Source organism: Castor canadensis, chromosome 8, assembly GCF_047511655.1.
Source record: "Castor canadensis chromosome 8, mCasCan1.hap1v2, whole genome shotgun sequence".
In the NCBI taxonomy this organism is placed as follows: domain Eukaryota; kingdom Metazoa; phylum Chordata; class Mammalia; order Rodentia; family Castoridae; genus Castor; species Castor canadensis.
Genome location: NC_133393.1, coordinates 42750767 through 42767859, shown reverse-complemented (window position 1 = coordinate 42767859; position 17093 = coordinate 42750767). Strand labels below are relative to the sequence as shown.

Here is a 17093-nt window from a genome sequence, read left to right as displayed (position 1 = left end):
TGTACTTTCACTGCCAAACCAGGAGACCATTTAACCATTTAATACAGTGAAGTACAGTGCAAAGCAGTATTTTGTTGCTGTTGTTTTGTTTTATTTGGAGAAAGATTCTTACTGTATAGTTCAGGCTGGTCTAGAACTCCTTCATCCTCCCGAGTGCTGGGATTACAGGCGTGTACTGTCACCTCGGGCTAAAAAACATCATTCTTTTGGAGTTTAAGTGCTGTATGATAGTACATGCGGAGATGATATTAGATCACAGGTTTTGAAGCCTGGATCATATTTGTCCATAAAAAATTTAAGTGAATTTTATAAAAATTCTAGCAAAAGCCTGTAGAATATGTTATCACTGGCATTCTTGAAGAAAACAGTTATGACCCCCTTTAAGAAAAATTTCCATGTATGATATGAAACTGCAGTCACCTCTAGGATTTGTACTTAAAGCAGCACTAGCAATATTTATGAGCTGCACAGAGCAGTTGGGTTCATTGCCTAAAGGTAACTAATATAAATCCTAGCCTACTGTGTTCTTAAAGCTTGTTTTCATATAAACAAAACAAAGCTACATTATGTGTGCAGATTTAAAAAAAAAACTGTTCCCCCGGTTGCTGTTATTTATTTGGCTTTAAAGTAATATTTCCAAAGATGAGAAAAACAAAGACAGACAAGCTGTAACAAAGAAGAATGTTGGTGGCCAGCAGGGGTAAGGGTGCCAGTCCGCAGGGATCTCTCTTGTCTGGGGCATCCTCGCTGTCTCTGTGGCTGTGGCTCTTCCAGCAGGTGTCACTGGCAGCCGTGGGAGGGCAGGTTACAGTTCATGGTACTGCTCCTCCAAAGATCAGTTTTTTTAAAATTGTTATTGGCATAAATTAATTGTACAGAGGGTTTCATTGTGATATGTACAACATGCATAATAATGTACTTTGACCAAATTCACCCCATCTATATTTACCTTTCTTAACCACCCTCCCTCCCCGCCTTCCTTTGTAACAGGTTTTGGTGGGTTTCAGTGCGTTATTTTTGAGCGTATGCATCATGCTTTTGTAATATTCACACACACACACACACACACACACACACACACACATGCTGTCACCCCTCAGGAGATCACCCTTGAAATTGTTTTTGGGGAAGTCATGTGATGTAAACTGATGAAACATTTACTGTTGGAAAAAATGTCACTGTGTTGCATGCCTCTTTTCTCCCTCATGAATTGAAACTCAGAAAAAAATGCAGGAATCTTTTGTATTGGAATAAAATTTTATTGGATATTGGAAACATTTGTTTATAATAAGTAGGGAATTAATCTAGGGTGACACAGATTAAATGGAACTTTTAAGGGTCATTCATTTAGAAATTTGTTAAGCAAATACGGATTTATATCTATTCTGCAGCCTCTGATGGCTGCAGAGAAGTAAGCCACAGAGTGTCCCTCCTTGTGTGTTGACTGTATGCCAGGGAGTATAGTCATACTGAGGGAGTACACACAGAAAAACAAACAGTTGCAATATAATAGGAAGACAGTGTAGCTTACTTAGATGATGACAGGACTTCTAAATGCATAAAAACTTTGTCTGCGGCTGTACCACCCTGAATGTGCCCAATCTCGTCTAAATGCATAAAACCTTGCACTTAAATGTCATCTTTGATGCTTTCAAGACAGGTAGGTATCCTAACTTCCTTGCCTAAGGAGGGTTTAACATCAGTTCTGTCATGGGTATTCTTCCATACATGGGACTATGGTATAGCTGTCAGCAAGCTTTTTTTGTAAAAGGCCATATTGTAGCCATTTCAGGCAGGCAAGACCCTGTATTCTCTGTCATCTGTCGCTGCAATACTGAGCTTTGTGATATTAGCATTATAGACAGAAAGCAGCCATGGCAGTGTGTGAATGAATGAGCCTGACTGTTTCCCTATAAAACACACTGTGAGGCACATGTGGTCAGTGGTCCTAGTTTGCTAGTCCCTAATGTGGTGGATACTTGGAATGGTGTCATAGTTATTCTGTTAAATAGCTGTAAAATACACGAGCAAAATAATCAGTATCACAAAATCATATATGATAAGGGTTTTAGAGATGTTATCAAGTCCTTGCTCTCATCCTCACTGGCTTATTGATCAGAGGCAAGACACTTTCCTTCTATAGGCACAACTTGTGACTTTGTACCCTGACCAGTACCAGTACACTTCTCTGGGGCCCAGAGTACAGATTAAGAGTCAAGGGAAGTAATATGAAAGGACTTTTGCTAGCATTAATCCAAATAGGGAACAAAGTTGTCTGGTCTGTTTTGGTGCTGTGACTATTTCAAAGGATGCTAAAGTCTTCTGTTCAGTATGCTCTACCCATCTTAGCTTGTTCTTTTATCCCAGAACATCAGCCAGTTTGCTGAATATATAATCATCCATTATTCATTTGTAGGTTTCCAGACTTACAGTGGTCTGCCCCTTCAGAAAATTCCAGACAGTAAGCACTCTGAGAAAGAAACACCATTCCCTCTGGATAGGAAAAGTACCCCAACCCCTTCTGAGTCTTCTGGAAGTTGCAGGCTGTGGATCTATCTAGAAGAAAGTCCAGAGAAGCCACCTTGTGGCTAATCCTGACCTGACATTTGACATGGTCAAGGAAAATCAGATTAATGTTGAGCCAAATAGTTTTATACCTTCCCTTTTAAAAATGTGTACTATTCTTTTCATTTTCTTCATATAAATTTCTTAAACTAAAAAAGAGATCAGGATGATTCTTGAAATATATGTGACTAAATTTTAAATATTTATAATATAGTTCCTAAACTCCCATAGTTTAGGAAAATGCAGGGTATTTGTGAAATTAAGTTCAATTATTAACTTATATTCTCCTTGGGCTCTGGATTTTATATGTTCTACTATTGGTAATCAAATAATTACATAAAGCTTTTAATGTTACATATATAAACATTTAATTTGTGCATATTTGTAATTAGTTTAATGACTATAATTCACTGTTGACCTTTCAGATCATTCTGTAATTAAATTTTAAAAATATAACTGAATATGAAATGCTTAGCATAGACTAACATAGGTTTGAATCTGACACTTGTAAGTTGTGAGCTCAAAAATTTAAAAATAATTAGCCATGTTTTTCAGTTTTTAAAATCATTCCATGTGACAAAGTCAAACCATTAATTAGTCCCTGTTCTGATTCTGATCAAATGGTACTGGTTGGTATGGAATGCTAAACTGGGTTCTGAGATGTGCAGATGGTGGGAAGCAGGGTGGAGCCATTTTTATCATCACGTCTACACTGGAGTTAGAAATGTGGAAAAGTAGATAACAGCACTTTTTGGTGGTAACAATTTAAAACATTTATGTAATTCAGGGTGGATGTAGAAATTTCCAGTGTTCACCAATAGAAGGGCTATTCATTTCAAGAAATGATAGTTTCCTATTAAACAATAGGAAAGAAAAAATGCTAGCCAGGCACCAGTGACTCACCTGTGTAATCCTAGCTACTCAGGAGGCAGAAATCAGGAGGATTGAGGTTCGAAATCAGCCTGGGCGAGACCCTCTCTCAGAAAACAACAACAACAAAAAACTTCATCACAAAAAAGAGCTGGTGGAGTGGCTCAAGGTGAAGACCCTGAGTTCAAATCCCAGTACTTCCAAAAGAAAAAATGCTTATCAGAGAAATCTTTGAAGATAATGAAGAGGTGAATATTATGTAAGTTTATGAGAGACAGAAAAGTAGTCTCAGTAAAGTAAAATCAGGATCCTGTATTGCTGGCAAATTTTTCAGATTATTTTTTATTTTCATTTTGGGGTTGTTTTTTTGATATTCTTAAAGGGTAAATTTCATCATATTGGGGAAGTTGCAGAAGCTAGTTCAGAGAGAGTACTCTCTACCCACCTTCTCCTCTGTTAGCTTCTTGCATGGCAATAGGACAATTGTCAACACTAAAAAGTTAGCCTCCACTCACTGTTACTGACCTTACTCACGTATCACCCATGTTTCCACCACGTCCCCTCACTGTCCCAGGATCATACAATGTGTTTCATCATCGCTTCTCCTCTGGTTCCTGCATTGATCCTCAGCCTTTCTCATCTTGCATGACCTTGACGAAGAGTATTGATTGGTTATTAGAAGAATGTTTTTCGTTTTAGGCTCTTTTTAAGACACACTTTATAATAGGATTGAGGTTTTGTGTTATTGGGGAGGATCCCACAGGGGCTGTGCTTTCCTCAGCTTATCACATCAGAGGCACTTGATGTCACTACATATTAATCACACTGACTGTTATCACTTGACCAAGTCCATGTCTGTCAAGAGTCTGTACTGTAAACTTAATATTTTCCCCTCTGTAAATACTCAATATTTGAGACCACACAAATGCCTTGGATCTTGACTGTGATAAGTGCACTGTGGTGTTCTAATTTATTAACTGGAATTATCTGGAAGGAAAGTTACCATTTCTCCATTCACTCATTCATTGATCCATGTGGACTCAAGGACACGTGTTTTATGTCTTGGGTTATGTCCAATACTGTCATTACTTATGCCTGCTCGGTTTCCAGCATCAGCCATGGACACTGAAAGTGCATTGAGGAATGTTCCTGTGTCCTTCCAGCCTGTCCGTGTCTTCTTTATTTTTAAGCAGTTCTTTACTTTCTGGCACCCAGGATGTTCCAGTCCAACAATAAACCATTTTTCTAAGGATCCCTGGCCCTTTTTACAAGGGAATTGAATTTAGAAACCAAGCCCTGGGTACTGGTTTCTGTGCTCATTGCCCCTGAACTGTCACTGCTTCTAGTGCCTCTTCTTGGACAGAGTTAGGAAGCCTATGTTCACATGCCAACACACAGACACCTGTGTACACACACGTCTGCCACATTCACATGCACTGAGACTTCAGTTCCAGGCCCCCACCACTGGCTCTGTTCTACCTTCTCCATTTCCTTCCTCTTAACTTCTTTCACCAACAGTCTGAAGTCTGGTTCTCACCTATGATTGGCTATATGTTTGTTCTACTCTAGTACACAAATAAAATCGTTTTAGAGCTCTTCATCCACGGCTCTGTAAGAAGATTTGCAACTATAATCAATGTGTCCTGCTTTTTGCCTTTAACCTTCACAGTACCCAGTCACTTCTCTCTTTGCTGACGTTTCTGACATCAGAACCTTCCTCCCCATCCTCTTTAGTTCAGCTCTCTACCATCTAACACAAGATGTCTAGCTTTGAATACAAAATTACAAAGCATGCAAAAAGGCAAAAAGTTCAAGACCAGTCAGATATGACACAGGTATTATAACTGACAGAATTTAAATGATTATTGTTAATAAGTTTGAGGCTTTAATGGGAAAGGTGGTGTAACATGTTTTTATGCTTGGAATAGGCACCCCTCTCCCACTGGGCCGTTAGTGTGGAAGCAGGAGTTGGACTGAGTTAGAATACCTGTCCTCACTGCTCCAAAGGCTTCTGATTGCTGTAGACACCTTGTGGTTTTGGTTTATAAGAATAATGTCTGTTCAGTACTCTAGTTTTAGGTCTTCCTGTTGTGCTATGCTTTGGAGAGGGTCTCTGCACCTTCTTGCCTTTCCTGTCTCTCTGCAGTTACCTTCCAGCTCCACAATGTGACACTGGAGGTAGAGGAAGACCATGGGCTACCTCTCTTCTGCCTGGCCTCCCTCTTGTATGTGTGCCATGCTCGTACCTTTCTGGGTTATGACTTTCTCATACCTGTCCCTGGGATCTGCTGTGTTCCTGTCCCTCCCCAAGGAGCTGGGTTTGTTTTTTTCTCCTGTACTCTTTTTCTATTACAGTGTGTTTTCACCAATGTCCTGAGGACACCAGTGCTCATTGCCTTCCCCTCACAGAATAAGGCTTTTGTCTCCCTAGTGGGGAAAGGAGAGTTGGATCCAGGTGAAGTTCTTTCCTCTCCTATGAGGCTTCAGCTCCTCTCCCAGATCTGGATCACAGTGGATGCTTCTTGTACTCTTTATTGAGGCCTGTATGGGTTTATGACATGGTGCCTACCAAGAGTCCCAGGGGTGTCACATAGTCCTGTCAGTTCACACATGGCTCCAACCAACTATTTTATTCTGTCAACCATTTTACCTGAGCAGTTCTGATCAGTGGTCTGTTGCATCTGCCCCAGGTGACATGAGCTTACTTCTTTTCGCTATTTCCTTCTTTCCTGCCTCTCCTTGGATTTGGGGTTGTTTGATTGCCTAGGACTCAGCTTTTCAATGTGTTGGGGTAAAGTCAAACTTAAAGTTAGGCCTACTCCTTTATTTTGTTTTTACAAAGTAGTCATCTTTAAGGTAACGCAAGTCCCATCCTAGCTAGACTTTGCAGCAAGGTTAGCCTTGGATGAGATCAGACTTCCTCTTCAGTAGCCTGTTCTCCTGGCCATCCAATCCCCTGCAGTCATCTCCTTTCTCCCTTTAGAAGAAGATGCAGCTCTAAAACCATCTGATCTGCCACCAGTGTGGCAAATTCGAGTCAAACTGAGGATGACTCTCTAATTGAAGAATTTCAAACATCAGATAAGATGCCTAGGCACTTGGAGTAAGAATAAGTCCCTGAGTTTAATCTCCAGTACCACCCAGTTATGATGGTGAACTGAGAAGTGAAACTTGACTAGACTTTGGTGCTGGAGGTGCGGCTCAAGTGGTACAGCACCAGCCTTACAAGCATGAAGCCCTGAGTTTGAACCTTGGTCTGACCAAAAAACAAAAAAATATAAAAACTAAGCTCATTGACTTAAAGCCTTTGTTCTTTAGCTGGACACCGATGCCTCACGTTTGTAATCCTAGCTACTTGGGAGGCTGAGATCCAGAGGATCATGGCTTAAGGCCTTCCCAGGAAGATACTTTATGAGACCCCTATCTCCAAAATAACCAAAGCAAAATAGACTAGAGGTGTGATTCAACCAGTAGCATGCCTGCTTTGCAAGCACAAAGCCCTGAGTTCAAAACCCAGACCTACCCCCCAAAAAAAGTTACGTGGTGTCTCTGAAGATATTTTATACTGTACCTCCTCTTCTTTTTGTGATGAGGTGAGATAATACAGAGCCCCACTTTGAGATAAAATGAGGTGAATGATGTGAGCATGATGGTATAGCATTAGATTCCATTGACCTTCTTACTTAAACAGAAGCCCTGTGATACTGCAGCAGTCCATCTGACAGTACTGAGCCCTCTGGTTCTATCCAATACAGCTACTCAGTCATAAATGGGCTGGTATTGTACAGTGTGGACAGGCTGGACAATGGGACAATTCATGTCCTGGGTGGGATGGAGCAGGATGATGCACAAGTTAAAACTTAGTGCTTACTTCTGGGATTTTCTGTTTAATATTTTCTAACTGCAATTGACTGAAGCGAATAGAAGCAATACCACAGATATGTCTGGACTACTGTGCATGTAAATGCAGAACCTATCACAGTTAAACTGGTCTGATTCACTTATATCTCAGTGACAGAGAAGTAGGGCAGATGTTTTTTATTCCTACCTAAACGTATTAAAGTTTGTTAGCATTCCAAGTGAAAGAGCCTGTAGTGTACAAGATTTTGAAAAGGAATAGTTTTTAAACAAGTTCCACACGAGCATATGAGAATTTTGAAACTACCTGGATCATTCTAAGTATTCCTCCATAACCCAGTCTCGTGTAGTCTATGACGTTCATATCAGTGACTTTTAGATGATGTCACTCTCCCTTTAAGAAATGGATCAAGGGCTGGCAGAGTGGCTAACTTGGTAGAGGGCCTGCCTGACAAGCTTGAGGCTTTGAGTCCAAACCCCAGTACTGCAAAAAAAAGAAAAGAAAAGGAATGGATCAAATCATGTAATACAAAAAGCTGAAAGAAAATTAAAAAATAGTAACAGAAGAAGGCTTAAATATCAGATGGATATTACTACTGAGAGAACAATGGATACATGTCTACAAAGTAGTTCAAATTTAAAGAAAGTTATTTTGCTTACAGATCAAATGGCCATCAGTTTTTGTGTTTTAATTTGTTCAATTAAAAGAAGACTTTAAAAAGTAAGTAAAGAAAAACAACTTAGGTAAAGAGCTGACCCTTTATTAACTTCTCATATAGTTGTCAAAGTTTAAGAATTTTCCAGGCGTTGTTAGAAGCTTTGATTTCTCATTTGCTTTATATTTCACCCTCTGCCTATCCTTTACTCTTCTGAAGTTTGCTCCATGTTCCCCATCCTGAACCTGCCTGCCCCAGCCATGCCCCTGTCCCTCGGTGCCCCTCTTGGAGCTCCTGTTGGCCAGCTGACTGACTGCTGCTTCTCCCTATCATTCTCCTCACCTAGAATGTATGCTCTGTGGGTGGCCCCTGTCCATCACAGTCCTCATGATATAGCCGAGCTTCTAAAAATTAACAGATTGCATTTGTGTACTCATAGAGAATTCTGTAACAAACCCTCTTGGTTGTTTTATTAGATGAGAAACAAAGGTTCAGTTACGAGCGGTCTGGATATGATCTTGAAGAATCTGATGGCCCAGATGAGGACGATAATGAGAATGAAGAGGACGATGAAGACAGCCAGGCAGAGTCTGTCCTGTCAGCAGCACCCTCAGTCACAGCCAGCCCACAGCATCTTCCATCTAGGAGTGGCCTTCAGGACACTGTGAGTGCAGATGAGGAGCTCCACGTTACTGACTGTTTCTCTGCAGCACACACAGACCCCACGGATGTCCTGCCCAGGGCGTTACTCACCAAGATGACTGTTCTGCGAACAGTGCAGTCTGACCACAGCAGGAAGACAAACTCGCCAGGAAAGGTCAGGCAGCAGGCTGCGAAAGATGAGGATGGGACAATCGCTTCTGTAGAGGCTGCCAGGTCACCAGAAGCTGCTCCCAGATCCCCCTGTCATCAAATGTCTGTGGACTACCCCAAGTCAGAGGTTCTGAGAAGTTCTATGGCTGGAAAGACTGTCACTTCAACACAGGTAGATGATTGGCTATGTTTGTTTTCCTTTGTAACCTGTTACATATGGGAGCCTAATAGCATAACAAATAATGCGCCTAAACAATTCGCTATGTCCAAAGCAGTTTATATTATTTCATTGTTATATTTAGTGGCAGAAATCATTTATGTCCATTGGAACCTTGTTAAGTATCTTAACAAGCGTTCGCATATTGTGTTGTAAATCTGTGAAAGAGACAAATGCTTGAAAAATACACTCATTACTGTTGCTTTGTGAAAAACACTGAAATGAAATGTGTGTATGTGCTAATTGTGAGCACGCATCCTGGGACTTACTTACTTACTTACAACGAATTGTTTTTCCACTGCTGTTGATGTGGCATGTTTGCAACACATTGTCCAAATGTTTTGGGCTTTGCCCCCACTGGCAAAACAGCTACTAGTTTTCATGACAAAGTTAATGTGACCCAAAAATGTTTCAAGTTCACGTTGCTTGGATAATCAGATTGCTGTGGCTGCTTGGGAAAGCTTCTTCCCAAGAGCTAGCATGGAGCCAGACACAGGCTCAGAGAGGCCCAGGAAGCACACTGGGTGCTGCCTGCTTCCCATGACTGTCTGGTGACCAGTGACAATTCTTGGAATAGTGCATTCTTCTCCCACTGACAGTTCTCCTACCTCTCACATGTGTTGAGTAGTGCAAAAGAATTCTTTTCTAAATTGAACAGAAAAATACAAGGACTATAAGTGCTTCCTATCCTAAATCAATATAATTTAAGTATGTAAGTGTTTAAATTATACTAATACAGAAATTAAATTAACATATAAATTAATATTATGTAGCTATTATCAAGACAAGGCTAATGTTTACATACTAATCTTGGGAGATGGGCAAGAGTTATCACTTCCAACATTTCTTTACTTCAACTTGAAGTAAAGAAATAGCACACTCTATGCTACCCTGTCCCCAAATCCCTCATACCTACCACACCTGGAAATCTGGTATTTAGGAGACATTTCATAAACTTACAAATAAGTGAGCAAATAAATAAACAACTGCAGACCTTTGTCTTGGTGACAACAATTTACTTCATGAGTGAATAATCTTAGTTAATTTTTCCCCAGTTGAGTTGATGCTCACAGCCAACTATGGCAATTTCTCACCAACTCCATATTTCTAAAATAAGTTGGAGCTGATGGTGTCAGGAATAATGACAGCAACATAAGTAAGAATATAACCTGGCTACCTGTCCGTTATTCTTAGTATAAAATGTGAGAGGATATCTCGAAAATCTGTTTGAAAAATATACAGTGCTATACAGAACGTGTTCCTGTTACTTGTACTAGGAAAGAAAGAAATTAAAGATGAGATAGTTTTTTGTTGTTGTTGGAAATTTATTTCCAAAAAATCAAAACATAATTCTTTAGCAAGCTTATTGCTATAAAAGACCAATATGCGTATTTTATCTCATTGGAAGAAGAGATTGAAAACTAGCATTTTAGGTCAGTGATAAGGAAAGCTTTGCCATCTAAGGGTCATTCTTTCTTGTCTTTCAGGGCATGTCATCCGTTAGACTTCCTCCTGCTTCAGCCGAGCCTAGCCCTCAGCCAGCAGCTGGCTTTCCTTTTGTAGCCTCACCTCATCCCAACAGTCAAGAACAGAAGCAGCCAGTCCCCCTTCACCCACCTCCAGGCCTGCCTTCTCCTCAGACGCATTTGTTCAGCCACCTCCCCTTGCATTCCCAGCAGCAGTCAAGGACCCCGTACAACATGGTTCCCGTGGGGGGAATCCACGTGGTGCCTGCGGGCCTCACGTACTCCACTTTCGTGCCCATTCAGGCTGGGCCAATGCAGCTGACGATCCCTGCTGTCAGTGTCATTCACAGAACCATGGGCACGCCTGGGGACGCCATCACAGAAGTTTCTGGCACCACAAATCCTGCTGGAGTGGCTGAACTGAGCAGTGTTGTGCCATGCATTCCTATTGGCCAAATCCGTGTGCCCGGCCTTCAGAACCTAGGTACCCCGAGCCTGTCGTCACTCACATCACTAAGCATGGAGGCTGTCAATATCGTAGGCCTGGCAAACCCCAACATCGCCCCACAGGTGCACCCCCCGGGACTTGCTCTCAACGCCGTGGGACTGCAGGTGTTGACTGCGAATCCTCCTTCCCAAAGCAATCCCCCCCCTCAGGCGCACATTCCAGGTCTCCAAATCCTAAACATAGCCCTGCCAACCTTGATTCCCTCAATCAGCCAGGTAACTGTGGACACCCAGGGAGCTCCTGAAACACCAGCTTCCCAAAGCAGAGGGTGCGAGACACAGCTCAAGCAGACACCCGCAGCCAGTGCAAACCAGGTCAGCAGGACCGATTCTCCTCAGGGGTCACCTAAAGTCCAGCAGGAAAATGCAAGAAAAGCACTAGGTCCACTTGCCCCTGCAGGTGACCACGCAAAGCTCGACAGCTCAAGTAAAACAGACTCTGAGAGGGCCACCTTGGCAAACCACACGAAGCCCACACCTGAGCTCACCTCTGTGCCCACGCCAGGGGCACTGCAGAAGGCACAGGTTGAAGCTTTGCCCAAGCCATTGGGCCAGCGCACTCTGTCTCCAGACAGGCAGGGGTCGAGGGCTGCAGCACTGCCCCAAAGGCAGCTCACCGTGCAGTTCAGCGATGTGAGCAGTGATGACGATGAGGACAGGCTCGTGATAGCAACCTAGTGATTTATTTTTTATCGTTTTTTTTTTTAACTAACACTTAAAGGTTTCTTTGAAAACCCTCCTTTCTTTAAAGCACATTTTTCTGACATGAACTCATGACTAATCTTTGTGCAATCATGAACTTTTGACCAATAATTGTTTTGTGTCAGCTCCAGCCATTTTTGTACATGTTGTATAGACAATTGTGCCTTTTAGGAGTTTTACGTTTAGAAACTGTACAGATTGTTGAATATCTATATACATAAAAATGTTATATATGTATATGAAATCCAGGTAGTTATTTGTGTTTAGTAAGAAGAACCAGTCAAATAAATCAGATGATTAAATTATATGTTGCACTGTTAAATATAAATTTTTATGGCTGTGGGGCAGAGTTTCTGTGTATAAATTAGTATGTAAACCCCATATTTATTGTACTCATGTTAGTCTTTGCAAATGGATCTGTCTTCCTCCTTGTGTAAGATGTTAACTTTACACTTCAGACAGATTTTCTGTGTTATGAAAGGTTTCAGTAAAATATTGTTTACTGACTTTACCATTGCTTGAGTTGTGCTGTCTTTTTATCTCTAATGACCAGTAATCTGCATTTGGAAAATAGCCCCAGGTTCCGCGCCTTCCAAAAACCCCCACCCTTGGTTTTGAGGTCCACCCTTTGAAACTGTGACTGCAGCCTAACAATTTTTCTTAGCTGTTTCCCAATTTTTCTTAGCTGTGAGAAGTAATTTTGTAGTCATATAACTTGTTAGAAATTGGCTATTTGAGAACATTTTCTGTAAGCACATGTAAGAGACAGACTGAAAAGGCAAAGTTCCTAAATGTGGTTATGAAAATTCCTGGTAAAAGTCCTGAGTTGGCATGGGTGAGACCCCTGAAGCCATACCCCCAGACTGTGCAAGTAGCCAGGGCTTTTTGTTCTTCAGTCCTACACTAAACCCCAGAAGATGCAAGATTCATGGAAAAACCAAAATCACAAGTTTAACTCATTCAGAAAAAATTGCAAGGATGGAGGTAGTTATTACCACTATAACGATTTCCATTATTACCTGAGGATTACAGAAGCTAGGTTTGTGAGAAAGATGTTTTAATGCTGGAATTTGAATATGTAGTACACTGTTGGGTCAGTTCAGTTACATTTTTAAAGGACTGCTTCCTACATTTAACTATGGTGTGATGTGCTTGGATGTTCTCTGAAAATTTAATGTTTGTACTTTGAACATTTCAGGATTCATTACACTATGTACATACATTAATATTAGTGATTTTCATGCTTTAATGTGGCTTTTCAAGTATTTTCCTACCACAGAAAGTCACAGACTCAATGGTTCAACGAGACTTTTTCAACTGGGTAACGGCTGAAAGCAGTATGCATTCTGTAGAAGTGTACTTGAAGTTGGACTTTCTGCTGGACTAGTGACAAGTTGGATGCTGGCAGCAACCAGTCACACTGAGGGTGAAACTGACACCTGACAGAGGCAAGCTGTGTAGCCAAGCAAAGGTGCTCAGAGGTCAGGTAGCGTAAGTGGATTTTTAATCAACATATTAGTGGATTTGTTGAGGGGTTATCCTAAGTCAAGGAGCATCTATTTGTATTTGAAATATGCAGCTAAATAAGAAATGTTACCATAGTATTTGCCATTACATTTTGAAATTAATCCCATACGCAAAATAGACAAGTTAATTTTTTAACTATTTTTGCTAATAGTACAAGGGGTTTCATTTGTGATAACACCATGGACCTACACAGTATACTCTGCACAAATTCACCCCCTGGGAATAGTTAATTTTCAAGGGTTTCTCCATTTTTCCCAAGGAACACTGTCCAGTTAAAATTCCCAAATGCAAATGGTTTGCAAATAATGGAATTCAGAAGGCTGCTGGAACTTCATTTGACCTGGCCTTTGTGCTTCAAGGATGACCCAGATCAGTAGGGAACTAGGGTGCAGTGACATGGCAAATCTCTTTGCAAAATATCTGGCAAAACTACGTCAAAAGCCTGATGTGGGGCTGGGAATGCAACTCGTGGTGAGAGCGCTTGCCTAGCAGGCAGGAAGCCTTGGGGCTCGATTGCCAGCACAGCAAAAAAATGAATAAAGCAAAAGCATAATTTGAAGCAATTTCAGTATCTTCTCATATAAATCTATTACCATGACCTCACCAGAAGTGATGGGGAAAAATAACTGAGGAACCAAAAGTCATTTTTCTAGTTTTCAAAGATGAGCAGATCTTTGCTGTGAAATTTTCTTGTAAGTTAACATAAATCAAGGGCGTTCAAGTAACTCGGTTTCACTACTGAATCTTAGGCCACAATAATTATTTCTTTCAGAATGATAATTAACAGATGATTTTTTAATGTAGAGATTTTGTTTCTAATTTATCATTTTTTCATAGTACAACCATGATTTTCTTTTCACAGAAACAGTGTAAATAACCATTTTCTCATTAATCACTGACCTGAATTTCAAATAATAGCACTTAATAAGGATTATAGAGCATAGTCATTACTTTCAGTGTTTTTTTTTTCTTCATGGGTGCTCGGGTCAGACTGTAACATCAGTCCTATTCTTGGTGTTCCTACTTTTAACCCTACATTTTGAGATTAAATTTAAGCAATACCAGAAAGGTGCTTTTCATTAACTTCGTTACAAAATTATATACATTCTAAGGGTGTTAAATCTTAAGACAGAAATCTTCCTTCAAAATGACTTCCCTCCCATGACCTTGGAGCATTATTCAATATTTGAAGACAGCTATTAGATATATATTTATATTTTAATGATAATAACTTCCTATTCTCATTAAAAAGATAGTGCATTTAAAGTAAGAATAGTAAAACATTTTCTCTACAAAGTGTATAATCTGAAAACCATCAGGATTCACTTAAACATACTGGATTCTCAGTCCTACACAGGTTGCTGTAGAACTTGCACACAGAAGGTGCTGTGATAGGCAGTGTAGGCATACCTGCTCTCAGGTGTTTCCTGTCTTCTGAATTAGGCTCGGCCTGAAGACTCAGGCCTCCAAAATCAAGTAATGATTTAAGTGCCAACCAAGTCCAATACTATGAAAGAAACGAAAGAAATTAGAAGACATGCTTTTTACCCAAAGGAGCATGCCTGCCATACAGACCAGAAAATGATAGGAAACCATATACCTTAAAACCACAGCAGGTAAACATACGAGAGTTAGTTATTGTCTTAAGTAATTAATGAGTGTGTTATGTATGTTGGGAACTGTATTTTGAAGGAGGTGTAGGATGTGAGGCTTTCAAATAAACACCATGCCAAGCAGTAGCACAAAAATAGCAGTCATGAAGGCTAAAACAAGTGGAAAGGGATTCATGCAGACTTCATAGCAGTCATGAAGGCTAAAACAAGTGGAAAGGGATTCATGCACCAGCCATGCAGACAGCACTTGCAGAATGCAAATGTAACGCAAATTAATAGCTTTTGCCCTCCACAAGCTTAAATTCTAGTATAACATAAGATACAAAGGATCATGAGTGGCTTAGAAGTGGCACAACTGGCTGAGTTGACACTTGTAGGAGAATGGGACATTTAAGTTTGGCCTTCAAGGGATTTTATTAAGTGGAGACAATGCATAGGATGAACATTACAAACAGCAGCAATATGGGGGCAAGTCAGGATTTATTCCAAGCAGGAAGGATTATCTCCCCCGGTTATAGGCAAGGAAGCTGCATATCACAAATGTTATAAAACTGGTTTTGCAGGTGCTGGAGTTGGCATTTGTCACCCGGATTGTGTGACCCAGCATTACACATACGTCAAGATTCAGGGAATAAAAAAGAGTCCATAGGCCAAAAGAATGAAGAATGTGTTTGGGATTCAGCAGACTTCTGACAAAGCTGAGATGACATTCTGGAGAACATGTGATTTAAGGGTGTTTATCACTAAGCTCCTTGGGGGGAAAGGATGCTCAGTGGTCAGCATAGTATGGGCAAGAGAGCATGGACTTTTGATCCAAAAGACCGACCGTCTGCCTTTCTCTAATGTGCTAATAATTTGTGCAGGAACAAGACAGCAAAAGGAGAAAAGGAAAGTCATGCCGAGGAACATGGGAAGCAAACACAAGCTAACTGTTACCAAGACAGCATCCTTCCTTCTCATTTGATGGACTCACTAAAATTACAGGAGACGTCTGCCAGTGACTCACAGGTTGAAACTCAGCATCAGGGAGATTTCCGTGGCTGGAGACATGCGTTGAACATACAGCAGAACCAGACAGCAAAGCAGGGCTCTGGGACTTGGGTTGCCAATGTGACTGTACTCAGTACCATAGCGGTTTCCTTGTTACCAAGTTGAGTGTGTGTCATTCACATCTCCCTTCCCCACAAGAAAAAGCATAATGTGGGAGAAATTAGGAATACATTATTTAGACCCAGGCAAAAGATAGCCACAGTCTTGTCTCACACGATCGGAGCATCCTGGGAGTATTGTTACAGTTTGAATAGGGTATGTCTCACAGGCTCATGTGTTGAACGCTTAGTCTCCAGTTGGTGGCCCTATTTTGGGAGGTGGGACCTAGCTGGAGGAATTAGATGATTGGGGACATGCCTTTGGAGATTAGATTGGTTCTCAGTTCCTTCTTCTCTTTGCTTCCTGTCTGCAAACCTCATCCTCTGCCACATGCTCCAGCTGCCATGAGCTCGAGGAGAATCACAGAAGAAATAATGAGAAAGTTGTCTTCCCAGTGGGAAAGAGAGAGTCGGGGATTATGAAAGAAAGGCAAGTTGGCTACTATGAGGGAAATTCTTTGTCCCCATTAATTTTTATGTAAAACCAGAATTCACCTCATGGCAAGAAATTGTTAAGGATTCATGATGCATGAGCAAAACTCATATTTGCATAATAACCAGACATAGATATAGAGGAACATATTTATCTTCAAGGAAGACTGAAGGATTAAGTTTATTGTTTACACCAATCCTTTGAGATACACAGCATCAGCCAAGAAAAATGTGTAACTTCTGAAAGTTGTTCCCATTACCACTTCCAAGAGCAGGGATTCTGAGAACTGGGCCTGCACTGAGGAGACACAGGCCACCAAGTAGGGACCAGAAAATGATCCATTCACATTCTGACATCAGGCACAAGAATTAGGCAGACATTTCTTCCAAAGTTATGAATCAAGTATTGTTTCTTTCGTGGTTTCAGTCTTTCAGACATAATTAAAATTAAAAATCCCTGTTACATTTAACCAAAGTTTTCTAATTACTTTGTTTTTTTGTTCTCAGGGAATTTAGGGTTGTTTTATTCGGTCCTGCGAGAGAGTTCCATCAGACGCTAAGAGTATTTCAGCACACTGGAGAATTCTTTGCTACATTGTTCCTGCTAGAAGCAGGAACTATCTGTGGCATTATGATGGAATATCAGAGGTTAAGAATCTAAGAAAAGTTTTACTTTGTTTCCTCCACCATTTAGGCCATCTGCCTAATTTCGAAAAGAT

At 40.8% G+C, this 17093-nt stretch overlaps 1 protein-coding gene across 4 annotated transcripts in view; it reads left to right on the top strand.

Moving 5' to 3' along the window:
* The window catches only part of Hivep1 (HIVEP zinc finger 1), a 127858-nt gene extending 115693 nt beyond the window's left edge, over positions 1-12165 (top strand). For all 4 annotated transcript variants that reach the window (XM_074082898.1, XM_074082900.1, XM_074082899.1 and 1 more), the window contains exons 8-9: positions 8426-8934; positions 10467-12165. In XM_074082898.1, coding sequence (XP_073938999.1) covers positions 8426-8934; positions 10467-11630 — 1673 coding nt within the window. In that variant the 3' untranslated portion in view covers positions 11631-12165. The remainder of the gene's footprint in view (positions 1-8425; positions 8935-10466) is intronic.
* Positions 12166-17093: the final 4928 nt, after the last annotated feature.